This window comes from Anguilla anguilla, chromosome 1 (genome assembly GCF_013347855.1).
Source record: "Anguilla anguilla isolate fAngAng1 chromosome 1, fAngAng1.pri, whole genome shotgun sequence".
Lineage (NCBI taxonomy): Eukaryota > Metazoa > Chordata > Actinopteri > Anguilliformes > Anguillidae > Anguilla > Anguilla anguilla.
In genome coordinates this window covers 8,192,740-8,207,174 of record NC_049201.1, presented here as the reverse complement: position 1 = coordinate 8,207,174, position 14,435 = coordinate 8,192,740, and the positions used below count along the sequence as shown (strand labels likewise).

Below are 14,435 nucleotides of genomic sequence, written 5' to 3'. Positions count from 1 at the left end.
CAGAAAAGAAAGAGTCTGTGGGATACGGTACGAAGGCGAGGGAGATTGGGCGAAAGACCCAGAAAACGTAAAATGAGAAGATTAGTTTATTGCGTTCCGGCGTTTGAAGTTTCCCTTTAAGAGACACAATTAAGGTGGAAAAAATTTGCGCTGGTGGAGCGTGCCATTAAAGCACGCATCTGGGCCATTAAAAAGCGCTACCCTCGGTGTTCAGCATCGCATCATAAAACTTAACGGGGCTGCACAGCCTCACCAATGCCCTGTCACCTCTCTCTCTCTCTCTCTCGCTCTCTCTCTCTCTCTTTCTCTCTCTCTCTCTCTCTCTCTCTCTCTCTCTCTCTCTCACTCTCTCTCTCTCTTTCTCTCTCTCTCTCTCTCTCTCTCTCTCACTCTCTTTCTCTCACTCACTCACTCACTCACTCACTCTCTCTCTCAGTCTCTCTCTTTCTCTCTCCCTCTCTCTCTCTTTCTCTCTCTCTCTCTCTCTCTCAACCCGTTCTCCCTCAACCATACCCTCTTGCTCACTTTTCTCTTTCTTATCCATACACACACACCACACACACACACACGCACGCACACACACACACACACACACACACACACACACATGTTCGTATTGCTATACTTGTTAGGACTTCCCATTGACTTACATTCATTCCATAACCTCTAACCCTAACCCCAAACACTACATACCTAACCTTAACCTAATTGTAACCCTAACCCTAAGTCCTAACCCTAAAACAACCTCTTTAACTTGTGGGGACCAGCAAAAGGTCCCCACCTTGCGTAATTTTCCTCATCTTTCTATCCTTGTGGGGACATTTGGTTCTCACAAAGATAGTAATACATGCCCACACACACACAGACACACACACGCACACGCGCACACACACACACACACACACGCACATGCTTTCTGAGCTGTTGATCCCTGAAGGTTATTTACTGCAGTGCATGTGTAGTGCAGTGTTTCGGGTTTGCTCGGTTCGTATATTTACCCAAAAAGGTGCTGAACTTCCTGACAGCAGCAGGTAGCATCTTAGCATCTACGGTTGATCTCAGCACTGCGTGGCCCCCTGCGATGAGGGTTTGTGATGACTGCCTATGCTTGTGGAGGGGCTGTTACTGGGAGGGGGAAGGGGGGGGTATCAGATGCGTGAGCGAGTGAAATACTGCTTAAGGGCCAGTGTGGCAGTTTCTTGGAATTTGAGGCAGATTTCCCCTTTATTTCATACTAGAAGTCACAAGGTTCACGCTAAACCTTTCTTTTCCAGTTAGTGAGCATCTGCCCTCTTGGAGCTCTGATCGTTGAGGGAAATAAACTTCTGCGACTGTGTCATTATACGTTTTGTTTACGGGGACCTTCCCGTATGTTGTTCACTTGCTTGCCTATACTTGTTCATGCCAGTTCTGCAGCAATACTTCTCACTGTTAATTCTTGAGTATATTCACACACCTTTCTTACTTAAAAACCAAAATGAAAAAGCACTGATGTTACCAGCTTCAAGACTTCTTCCTCTATGCAGCAATCCAATGTTATTATAGAAAAATGACCCCTCCCCCCTCCCCCCAACAGTAGTACTTATGTTTTTGTAATAATATACATTTCATGCTTAGTATGTATTAACATTTCAGTTTTCTTCTTAATCACTTCTTTATACTTGTGACAGGCTGTCCAGAGGGAAAGAAAGTAGAATTCATCACCAGCTTGCTAGACGCTCTCACCACTGACATGGTGCAGGCCATAAACTCGCCAGCGCCCTCTGGTGGTGGGAGGTAAGTGATGATACTTCTTTAAGACCACCAACTGAAAGTAATTTAATGAGTAAGATGTTTCCAATCAAAGTTAGATGGGAAATGATTTCTCCTTAGGACACAATCAGCGGAGTGGCTTAGTGGTTCATGAAGCAGTAAATAACAGTTGGCGAAACCTATTAATGAAAGGCACTAGTCCAAGATCTGTTCTAGCCTTGGGCTAGAATGGAACAAGAGTGTCTTCCCATCTGTAAGTTACAAAAGTGAATAGCAAATAAGAACTTTACCCATGAAAAAGTCCCTGAATAAGTCAACAATTACAACACAGTAAGGCTTTACATGCCTAAACCATAAAGATGAGTATCGGGAGGAGATACACACACTGACCTGGGGTTGAGGTAGGGTTATGGTCTGTTAATGTCGGTTGGTTTTGAGGGGAAAACCTGCGTCCGCCTGCGCAGGTTTGTGGAGCCCGACCCCAGCCACAACCTGGAGGAGAGGGTGGTGCACTGGTACTTCGCCAAGCTGGACAACAACGGCAGCCACGACATCAACAAGAAGGAGCTGAAGCCGCTCAAGCGCTACGTGAAGAAGAAGGCCAAGCCCAAGAAGTGCGCTCGCAAGTTCAGCGACTACTGCGACCTCAACCAGGACAAGGCCATCTCCCTGCCGGAGCTGAAGGGCTGCCTGGGCGTCAGCAAGGATGGAGGTGAGGATGCAGAGATGGGGGGGGGGGGTTGGACACAAGAATTGGGGGTGAGAATCTTGGGATGAAGATGGGGGACAGGGACAAAGAGCAGACGTGAGCATTTGGTCACTCCGTTCACTGGAAACTCAGCACAACTGAGAGAATGCTTGGCCTGATGTTCTAGAATGTTCACTTGTCGACGTCACCTATTCAGAACCAATCAACTAGCTGAACAGAACAGTGTATAAAGTAGCATTGACTGAAAGTGACCTGCAGTGCATTTAGGTGTTTTGAATTATTCATCACCCGACTTCAATACCACAGGGATGTCTGTGAGTATTTTCTTAAAATTAAAAAAAATATGTGACATTGATTAAATAGCTTTCTGGGACAAGGCAGCAAATAACAAGCATTTATGTTTAAGACCGTGTTCTTGCAGTGCAAGACATTTTGAACACTGTGATCGTTCACTGGAAGTGATGAAATAAGCTCAGCTGCGATCAGTAAAACCCACCTTCTCGAACCCTTTATTGAACAGCGTGGGTCCTGACCCATAGTTTAATAATAATAAACCCAATATGTAAAATCAGCAAATTGAAGTTAAGAGCCCTGGAACTCATTCAGTTAATCGTGAATGTGAAACGTAATGAGATTGGTCTTGCGGTTTCAGGCACAATGGCGTGGTAATTACTCACGAGGTTTTCCGTAAACGCTATCTCACCAGTGCTGCCGATCACATGCGCTGAGACATTCCTGCGAAAGTAATTATTTTCGAATGTTTTTCTTGCCCCAGGGTCCCGCAGTCCCAAAATTAGCCGTGGGGTTAACTCTGGCAAAGCAGTTGTGATGGCCACGGTCCCCCGTTAACTAAAATAATAAAGTAAAAATAAATGTATTTTTAAACACCCCTCTGGTCTGGTAATGCCAATAGTGAAAACAGTGCTGATGAAGCTAGTCTTTAAACAGTAAGATGAATAGATGAATTATTGTACTGCTGAAAAAAACGATTACTCTTAAGTTTGGGAGATGTCAACACGGACATGGATAGTTTTATTTATTTATTTTTACTTTGAGATGTTTGATTCCTCAACCTCAAAGCTCTGATTTGTTTTTAATGAATTGAGTGAACTGAGTTTTGTAAAATAAAATTGCATAATTCAGTGTTTGCAAGCCAGGCAAAACAAACTGGCAGGGCCAATTAATGGCTCATTATAAGGGAGGGAGAGGGAGAATACCAGTGGAAAAGAACGCCTTCAGACTCCCCAGGAGCATCTGTCTCCTTTTGAGTTGTAAGGCGGGGGGGGGGACATCGTAACAAGTCGCACACTAACATCTTTGTAAGAAGCGGACACCGTCTGTCGACCGGGAAGAGTGGCGTGACTTGATGGGAAAGTGACGCTGTGGCTCGGGCAATAGGGTGGTGGGGTATGGGAGGTGGGGGGGGGGGGATAGGAGCCCCGAAACGGGATGAATAACCCTCGTGTTTTTGCTCTCCCTCCCATCCGCAGGCGGCTCAGTGAGCGGCATCAGCCCGGGGACAAGGCAAGGGACTCGTTTGTTCAGTAAGGCACACTAATACGCTTTCGCTAACCAGAGCCCCCCGCTGGCCCTACAACCCCTCCGCAGGTGGCTCGGCTGTAACACACTAACGTTTGTCCTCACTGAGAACATGCAGTATCACTTCGTGTCATGACTCAATTTTTTTTTTTTTTTTTTTTTTTTTTTTTTTCCTTTACTACATGTGCTGTGCTGTCCTTTTTTTTTTGTAGCTGTGCTGCAGTCTAGGCTTCATGTGCTTCATGTGCTTAAAAATCATTTAAATAGCGTTCAAGATGACTTCAGCCAACGGAGGACCAAACAATTGAGTCTCATTGTGCAGTGACTTCCTAAGAAAACATTAAGGATACAAAATGTGCATAATTGTGTGTTTTTTAGTTTTCTTCCGGTTTCTTTAATATCGGAAACCAATTTGCTGATTGGTGGTTGGATTGTAGCGTTAATTAAATGTAATGTTGCTCATACGTACCACCACCCTGATCCTCCCCCCACCCCCCCCAAAAAAAGCCAGCTTGTCCCATGGACTGTGTTGCACTGCTCACTGTTGTTTGGGTGTTCAATCTGTTTAGGGATAATGAGTGGAAATAGAGAATGAAGGAGCAGAGAATGACATGTGGAATTCCATGGAAAATTCCAGTTGATCCGTTTCAGTCCGTGTCACAGTTTTTTCCAGAGCAAGGTTGCATCATGGGGAACCGGGGGGCAGGTGGGGGTGGGGGTGGTGGGTGCTGATGCTGTCCCTTCAGGTTGCGGTTGGCGCTGCCACCCGGAATGAGCTGCTCTCCCACACCTGGCTCACCTGTCCTCCCACACCAGCACGCAGCATCTGGAACAGCACTGCGTATTAATGAAGGCTTGTATCTAGTTCATCATAGGCTGTCTTTAACAGGAATATTTTGGTATTCACTTAATTCAGGGTACATTAGCCAGTAATTTAGTACATTAGCAGAAAGTAGAGCTGTTTTTGATATGCATTTAGGGGCTCTTGAGTGGCTCAGTGACCAGGAGGTTAGGCCCTATAGTTGCAGGTTTAAACCCTGGCTTTGGCCTTAGACATGTCATCAGCTTCCTATGACTAGGAGTCCACAGCAGCCGGATGCAGCTGACTTCGTCCAATCGTGGCTTCCCGTTCCACTATTATTTTCCTCTTGGTGGCACACAAGGTTCCCACAGGCTACGTTTTATTGGTGTATGGAGTTCTATACACCTATCTACCAATCAGTGATGACTTTTGTAGTATTGACTGGACTATGGGAAATGTAGTCACTGCTTTGGAGGAATAGGTCTAGACTTGCGTGTGGGACAAGCAAACATGTCATCCCCCAATATTTTCATTTGAATTAATTACTAGACTAGCTAGTATGCTTGTGATCCTTGATGTTTCACCATGCGAGACTTGGATGTCCAACAGTGATCCACCAAAGTTGAAATGAAGACTGCGCCTTTGTTTGGAGGAGCGCTTTTGCACAAGTTTCAACTCCTACATGGTATTAAGTCTTTAAGTACCATTTCTCTGGTAGGAGATGTGAGTAATTTTTGACCTATTTACTCTACACGATGCTATGCATTGATGAGCTATCGTCTCACTGAAACCCTGAATTACAAACTTGCAATTGTGCAATTGTTGTGAAAAGCATTACAGACAGTATAATAGTATATTATATAAACAATTCCTTGTTATTTTTTCTCCAAATAAGTATTTATATCTGTCATATGTCACCAAAGAAATATTTTCCTTTGGGAAAAATGAAATTATATCTTTCTTGACCTTATGTTGATTCACCAACTAGACATATACAACACAAAGCCACCTTTGTTTATGCCAATGGAAAATAAAAACTAGGGAAAGTGTTCAGTTGGCTGTACCAGCTCGTTATAAATCTTTGTATAGGCCATTTACTGGCTGGGAGCTTGGCTTGGTACAGCATGTCCAACGAAACATTTTCCCCAGAGATCAATTTTGGATACTTGCTGACTTTTCCCAGAAAACCTAAAATGACTTTCAAGCTCCAATTAGAACTGCGGGGTGGTTTTCTCCTCATTTTTCAGAGGTTCTTTTTTTCTTTTTTTTTTCCAGAGTAACCTTTGCGATTGAGATGATCATTTTTCTTCTTCTTCTTCTTCATCTTCTTATTCTTCATCATCTTCATCATCTTCTTCATCATCTTCATCATCTTCATCATCTTCATTATCATCATCATCATCATCATCTTCTTCTCATTATTTAGATTTTTCTTTGTTTTTTTTTTACAGTTGTTGCAGCAAATACACACACTTCATTAGACAGGATAGATTAAGCACTATACAGTAAATGCACCTCATACTCATAGAGTGGCCACAGTTTTTGTTTCACGTGGAGCCGTCCTGGCTACGTGTTATATTAGCCTGTTCAGGGCGCGGCCTGGCTCACGCAGTGCAGTAGCACGGATGCGAACGCCGCACTGGGACGCGTCTTAGTCGCGGCTGTTATTTCAGCGCGAGAGGGGTTAAGCGGTTGAACGCTTCACGCGGCGGGCGAAACCTAGCGCACACACAGCGCCTCGTGTTCAGATGTCTTCGGTCCCAGTCGCGCGTCCAGATTTATCATCTGTTTATTTATTTTCCTTCTTCGCACGTGCGCAGCGCATAAGCAAGTCCAAATAAAAGGACGGCTAAATATAGGCCATAAACCTTAAACGCCTGGCGCGGGACGGGGCACTGGGGAGCCCTAAAGGCTCGGCGCTGCGTACTTTTCGTCGCGTACGATAACACGGGTTCTGAGTTCATTTTTAAAAAAAAAAATTTTTTTTAAAAACCCAGGCGGCGCATGTCCTTGTGTGCTCAGGCCTGTGGGCTGAAACCGCTGAGAGGGGAAAACGCCTCGTCTCTCCGGTGGACAATTGTGGGCCTGTGGGGGCCCGGGGTCCTGACTTATCATATCTTGACAGTTCGCGCTCACGGAACATTCCGGGGGGTGTTGTTGATTGCAGCGCTGTGAGCGACGGGATTGGTCATTGGTGGGTCTGAATAAGCAGCAGTGTGCTCTTCAAACCATAAGCCTTGTCTATGTACATTTTATTATTTTATTTTTTTACAGGCCTATATTTATAAATAATTTCTTTTTATCTAACCGGGAAGGTCATCCGTGAATTCCTTACATAAATTTATCAATCAATCAATCAATCAATCAATCAAACTTTTATTTATATAGCAATTTTCATACACTCAAATTCTAAGAGATGTTAAAAATGTGAAAATGACTGTCATTCCTCGCAAGAATTTGAAATGAACCAAAAACAGAAAGAACGAACAGACAGACGTCATCTCTGTTAAGTTGGGCTCCCTGTATTGTCTCTGTTTATTTGAATGATTTCCATTTTCAGACCTCTGATTAGATGGCCTTGGGCCCACAGATGTGCAGGTAACCCAAAGTTTTTCAGTTCAAGGTTAATTTTTCTTTTCATGTGCGATGACCTTGGGAACAGGGAGAAATGCAGTGTGCAGTATTGTACAGTCGACCCGCTCTAGGCGATGAATAGGTTGCTGGACTTGAAAGCATTTGATTTGCGGCATTGCATCGGAATATTGTAACATCTGCGCGTTACAGACATAGATGGGATCAGAGAACAGGAAGTGCCGTGGGCACACAGGAAGTACCAAGTTATAGGGGTGGGGACTTGACTGCCCTACGGACTGTACCAAAGAGTCTGCCCCCTATTCTTACTACTAGTAAAGCCTGCCATTAGATCTTTAATGACTACAGACAGTCTAGACTTGGTTTGTGTATCTTATCTAAAATATAGCAGAGACCCAACTGTGGTACAATGCCCAGGGATATTCAACCTCATTAAAAGTTCTGTGGGCTCCTTGTTCTTTGGGTTAATTTTTCTTTTTTTATTTCTTTATTGACCTGGGCAAGAATCCCTGTGAAGATACAGCAGGGTTTCAAAAAAAATTGGACAAAAAAAAGAAAGAAAACAAAACCTTGTGTTTATGCTTGAATTTGAAGTCTTGAAATTTGAGCTTTTCTGGCGTGAAATTTGTGGTTGGTTATCGTGTGTTCTTAGCGTGTCACGGTGTATTTTCCCGCCATTTTTACAAGAGAGAGAGAGTAGAAGGTTCTGCAGGAGGGGCGTGGCCTAGCCACAGGCTCCTGAGCCATCCGTGACCTGGGCCCGCCTCCTGCATTGAGTGTCAGACACACACACTCACCCTATTTCACAGGGAAACAAAGAGCTTGTCGCATAAGCCAGCATGTGCCATGCATGAGTCTGGTGCCATGTAGTCCATTGAAGAACAGCATTGGCCCACAGCCTGTTAGGTACTTGTGAATACAAGGGGCGACATAGCTCAGGAGGTAAGAGCGGTTGTCTGGCAGTCGGAGGGTTGCCGGTTCGATCCCCCGCCCTGGGCGTGTCGAAGTGTCCCTGAGGAAGACACCTAACCCCTAACTGCTCTGGTGACTGAGAGGCATCAATTGTAAAGTGCTATATAAATGCTGTCCATTTACCATTTGAATGGAATGAGACAACAAACGCTGAATCGCAGGTTGCATTGCATTTTGGCATTTTTGCAGACGCCTTTATCCAGAGCGACTTACACAGCTTGCGTTTTTTAAAACACACTATTAATGTATACGGCTGGATATTTATCGGAGTAATTCAGATTAAGTGCCTTGTTTTAAGCGTCCAACAGCAGTACGCTGCCTTGGAGTTTGAGCTACATCTGGAAGACACAGGCCAGTCAGCCCTGGCTGCTGGAGCAGGAGGTCTGCACGTGCTGAAGCTGCGCCTGGCGGAGCAGGAGGTCTGCACGTTTAGCAGATTTAGCCTCGGCCCACCGCACGGCCGTCGCCGACAGCCTGACATGCGGCGACGAGACGCGAGAAGTGTGTGTGAACCCCACCGAGCAGCGCGCGCGTGTCCGGCACACACACACACACACACACACACACACACCGCCGTGTCCTGCGGGCGCTGCGGTCGCTCCGCTTCCCCCCCCCGTCCCATCTGTGGTTCTGCACTGGGACTCCCTGATAGACCCCCCCCTCACCCCCCACCCTAAACCCCCCCCCCCCCTCCACCCCCCCAGACCCTGTTTACGCCGACCGGCCGGTCTCCACACATTAGCTCAGGAGAGGCCTGAGCTAACGTGTTTACCCTGGCACCGCTGCCCCACCGTCGCTGAGACGCGCTCCTCACGCCGGGCATAACGTCAGACCCATCGAACATGGTGCCCGCGTGCCAGCGTAAACAGCCAGCCGCTCGGGCAGCCCTCGCCAGTTTGAGGTTTCTTTTAGTGCCCGTGTACCCCCCCCCCCCCCCGGCCCTTCACCTGTGCACCGGGGGAACAGGCCATGGCCTGATGCCTGGCTAAGAGGCCGTTTAATGTCAGGCTGAAGTGTGCTGTTGACGAAGCTGAGGAAGCTTATCTCGGTTGGAGTGTCTCGGGGCCTGCTTGCGGATGTTTCCAGAACGTAATGGCGGATGGGGGACAGTTGGAGAAAACCGCGACGCTTCTCAATTGGTGGTTTGGATTTTGGAAAGGGAATGTAAACCTCTTCAGTCTTCACCTCGACAAAGAAGAAAAAGCTTTTTGCCTTCTTGTTCCTTCCTTGCTTTAAGATGTAAGATTACTTTTGCTTTTTTTTTTTTTTTTTGCTGGTTCTTTTGTTTTTATATGGTTCTGAAAAACGAACGGTTCAGTTTTCTGTCGCGGCTGAGATGTGATTAATATGAATGTGAACATACGGCGGGAGCCTGTGGCTGTGTTTTGCATGTGTAGAGCTAACCAAATAATCATGATGCCTATAAATCTGGGGGCACATCTCATAAAAATGTAAATCTGTTCAGCTCGCTTTGTACGAAGTTCAGCAGCCATCAAAGTTGATATTGAATGGGGGCAGTGGGTATTTTTGCCAGAGGTTTTTTTTCTTCTCGTTTTTTTTTTTCTTTTCGTCTTCAGGGGCAAAAGACATCTGTGTGTAGAATTTCTTTGGAGATTGGCAGCTGCAATGGAAAACATGTGACTACCTCGTGTGTGCGATTTTTGGAAGAGGGAAGGCACCCCATCCCCTTCCCTCCCTGGTATCCTCTGTACGGGAATCTGGTAATAAGCAGACTCTTGCGGATTAGCCACGAACGATCTTTGGTGTTGTGTGAAGTCATTTAGTTTGTCTCGCCAAAACTGTACCGGTGTCCAAGCCACAGGAGACCTGTGGTTAGGTACTTCATTAGTCTCAAAAATGTGTTTGCCTGGCACTGCACAGCGCAATTTAAAACATTGTCTGTGTTCCAAAAGATGCATCAGTGGGCCAGGATGTGCACTTTGTGTTGAAGTCGTTGAGGTTTTGTTCAGGCAATACCTGAAACTTCATCAATGCAAGAATTTGTAGGATGTGACCCACGGAAAATGGTCATCGGACTTTGTTCAGTAGAGGGCATTGGTGTTTCCACACTGAACAGTGTGCTGTAGCAGTGAGTTTTGCAAAATGCAACAGGCCACTTGTATTACATTACATTACATTGCAGTCATTTAGCAGACGCTCCTATCCAGAGCGACTTACAGAACTTTTATATAGCATTTACATTGCATCCATTCATACAGCTGGATATATACTGAAGCAATGCAGGTTAAGTACCCTTGCTCAAGGTCACTTGTGCAGTGTTAAGGTAGGCCAGCACTGAACAAGTACCTCCACACTCAGCGACTTGCCAGACTTCAGTCGTGATCCGCACGCTGACGATAAGTGAACGTGTTGCAGTGGGGCCGCCGCCTTTGACCCCCCCCCCCCCCAACCCCCTCGGATGATGCCTGCACTGTGCCTACAGGTGCAGCAGTTGCCATGTCCCGAGTGAGAGAGCCAGAATAGGGGGCAGAAGTCTCGCACCTTGCGCCCACTACATTACCTGGCAATAACTTACTAGTTAAACTGAGGATGCTGTGAATGCGTAGGCTAATTGGAGACTCTAAATTGCCCACAGGTATGAGTGTGTGAGTGAATGGTCTGTGTGCCCTGCGATAGATTGCCGGCCTGTCCAGGGTGTATTCCTACCTCTCGCCCAATGCACACTGGGATAGGCTCCAACACCCCCCGTGACCCTGCTCAGGATAAGCGGGTATAGATAATGGATGGATGGATGGATGGATGGATGTTGTGAACGCATACTGTATTTAATGTAAATTAGAACCCAAGACTCAAGTCTACGTGTCTGTGGCTGTGGCCAGTCATCGGTCTCCATGTTAGCTTCATCTCGTCCCCTTCTGTTATGGTTACCTAGCAACGTTTAATAAGTGCGTCAAGAATACAGTTTATTAACTTAACCTGTATAATGAGAGGAATCATAGCGCTGACTGTGCATTGGGAAAGCACAGTATCACTGATTGGCCAGCTGCCGTTGATGAAAAGCACATTGCAGAGCAAGCCAGCTAGCGGTCGTTAACTGTAGAAGTCCATGGCAAACTGCTGAGATAATCATATTTCTCACTCGTTTTCTCCGTGGGGGATTAATAAACAGACGTGTCGTCCGCTTGTGTGTGAACCCCAGGGGCACAGCAGTGGATTTCCATTGTTTTTCTGAAAGACTTTTTTAGGAAACGAATTAACTCGTGTAACACCGAGAGTATTCTCACTCTGCTTGAACTCAAAAGACAAACTGAATTGAACTGACAGATTTGGGACTAAGGGACCCAAGCCCAGACCATGAAAAACAGCCCCGGACCAAGGGGTGTCCAGGTACTTCTGGTCGTATTGTGTACTTGTATCTACATATAATTAACAGAGTGCCGGCATCGACCGCACGTCCGACTGGAATTTTCGGCTTCTGCCAAAATCATGGCAGGTTGAGTTATTCGTCAGGCTCTGCTGTCTCGACAGTTTACCTTCGTCTCGAGAGCGGCCCGTCCTGTACCGGTAAACCATCGGGGGAGACTTTCGGAGGGTCTTGCAGCTCCCCGGAGAACCCTCTCCGCCCTGCCGGACGGCCCTCTGAGCCGCGCTGCGTCATTCGCTAACGCGGCCTCCGGGCGGTGTGCTTTGTAACGGGCAGACTGTGCTTGTTTGCTGTGAGTGTCGTGCTCCTCCTGAAGCCGGCGAGCTCGTTTCGCTTCGTCCTCAGCGCATGAAACACCCGTCTGCCGACTCTCTGGTGTTATAATAAGCCCAGCGGTCTTAAGTAAACGGACTGCATTTATATAGCGCTTTTATCCAAAGCGCTTTACAATTGATGCCTCTCATTCGCCAGAGCAGTTGGGGGTTAGGTGTCTTGCTCAAGGACACTTCGACACGCCCAGGGCGGGGTTTGAACCGGCAACCCTCCGACTGCCAGACAACCGCTCTTACTTCCTGAGCTATGTCGCCCCCATTAAGTGGGGCTTTATGACTCTCTCTGGCAGCTGCCACTCGAGAAAAGTTTTTTTTTAGCGATCCCAGTGCCTCGTTACCGGTAATTGCCCCGCTGCGGCTCTCTTTAATGGGACGCTAACGTCATGGCGATGTGTCAGCGCGCGAACGTGTTAATTGTCCGCGTGCTTCGCAGTGGCTCACCTGGGAAAGCTCACCTTGCCTTGTTGTGTTGCGAGTCAGCGACTAAGTTCTCCTCAGACTGACTTTTTTTTTTTTTTTTTTTGCAGCAAAAAAGGTTTTTTTGTGAATTCCTGTGCAATACTGTGCAGCTCATACTAGGGAAATACGGCCTGAAGGTTATAGCATGGATGCATTAGTCATATTACTGTCAAACATCACAAATGTGGAAGAAAAAAAATGTGTTGGTCTGTTTTTGGCAAGCTTTCTTAGAACATTAAAAAAAAACACTAGATTGTACAGAGTCTAACTAAAAGGGGAAAAAAATCTCCAATGCCACTTTTTTTAAGAGTGCCCTCTTGAGAAGAAGAGATACAGACACAGAGTAGATTTGGTTTCTCCCCTTTATCAGATGTGAGCTTGGCTGTCCTGGTTTGGGTGGTGGGGGGGGGGGGGGGGGCAGGGGGGGGGGTGTTTTTGTGTCGTTAATGGCGTGGGTATTTCAGCGCGCCTCTCTGTGAAAGAGCGGCGGAGGAGGCGCAGGAGGAGGCGCAGGAGGCGGAAGGAGGCGACGCTCGCGGTTCCTCTGGGGCCCTGTAATTGACCCCCGTTTAACTGCAGAGCCGAGCGGGAGGAGCAAGATGGAGGCGCAGCACGCAGAGAGAGCGCACACACTTTCTGATCTCACTGAGAGAAAAAAAGGTTTTTCCATTCCGCCCCTGTCCCCACCCCCCCCAAAAAAACCAAAAAGCCACCAAAAATGTTTTATTTTATTTTATTATGATGTCTGTTTCAGAGTTTAATGGAAACGGTACAAATAATTTTAAAAAAGGTTACGCAATATCATTGCTGCCACTACACCTACGTGTGCGTGTGTGCTGGATAATTCATCTCTTCTTGATAGTATTTCATTGTAGCTTTTATTAAAAATCTCCTTGGTAATAACTTGATCAGGGGTTGCTGCTGTACCATGTAGAATATATAGAATGACCTGGCTGAAGGTAGCGGGTGAGTGGGTTTTTCACACAGTGCAGCCCTTAAAAAAGTCTAAGAATGACTCCACCTGTGCTGCTCCCCCACACCCACACCCTGCTGCTAATTCATAGCCAACCCCCCCGCCCCCCCCCCCCCCCTCACAAACATGACCCACACACATCTGATGTGCTCTTCAGTACCGGGGACTTCCGCCTCCACTCCCTCTCCCTCATGGGGTGGGGGGGGGGGGGGGGGATCACACTCCCCTCTCCCAAAACCATCTGCAAGCAATCTGCGCTGCGTGCCCGCCCCCCCTCCCCTGATCCCGAGGCCTGTGGTTCCGCTCTGATACTGATTGGCCCAGAAGGAGTCCCGCGCCCCGGTCCAGCGCCTCGTCCCCCGTCTCTGTCCCCCGTCGGCCCGTGCCTGTCCTGCAGACCCCGTTCCTGCTGCTACCGTACCCAGCATGCCCCGGGGCACACGACTCCGCTCTCGGAAGGCCGGTCTGCGTGCTGGTTTTTGTTCCAACCGATTACCTTCTGTTTTAGTTTTTTCTGACAGTTCTATAAACTACGCTGGCTCACTCATGTGGTTCAGGGCGGTGAAATCTTTAGGATGCACTTGCGGTCTGCGGCTGTGGCTGGTTCACGTACAAGTGTCAGATCAAGATATTATTGTGCTAATTCAATAATAATTAGGGGCAGAAGTTGGCACAAAATCCTGAAGTGGATCACCGCTGCAGTATGTCGTATACGGCCGTGTGCTCCGACGGTGATTCGTTCATCTGCGTGTCTCTCTCCGTACACAGTGCAGTGCTTCATGGTCTCATCCCCGCTACTCTTGGTGATTTGGAATGGAGACAGTCAATTCACTGTAAAATGAGGAGACCGCAAGGCAGGGAGAAAGAGAGAGAAGAGAAAATGAGACAGAGAGAATGATAAATAGAGACAGAAGACAGTG

General features: G+C 47.1%; 1 protein-coding gene across 11 annotated transcripts in view; it reads left to right on the top strand.

The window, feature by feature from the left end:
- smoc1 (SPARC related modular calcium binding 1) overlaps positions 1 to 14,435 on the top strand; it is a 52,908-nt gene that overhangs the window by 37,024 nt on the left and 1,449 nt on the right. For 8 of the 11 annotated variants that reach the window (XM_035391160.1, XM_035391138.1, XM_035391149.1 and 5 more), the window contains 3 exons: positions 1,671 to 1,776; positions 2,217 to 2,464; positions 3,952 to 3,985. In XM_035391160.1, the coding sequence (XP_035247051.1) occupies positions 1,671 to 1,776; positions 2,217 to 2,464; positions 3,952 to 3,985 (388 nt within the window). Of the gene's footprint in view, positions 1 to 1,670; positions 1,777 to 2,216; positions 2,465 to 3,951; positions 4,006 to 14,435 lie in introns of all 11 variants that reach the window. The other 3 variants (XM_035391168.1, XM_035391130.1, XM_035391110.1) reach the window with 1 other exon arrangement.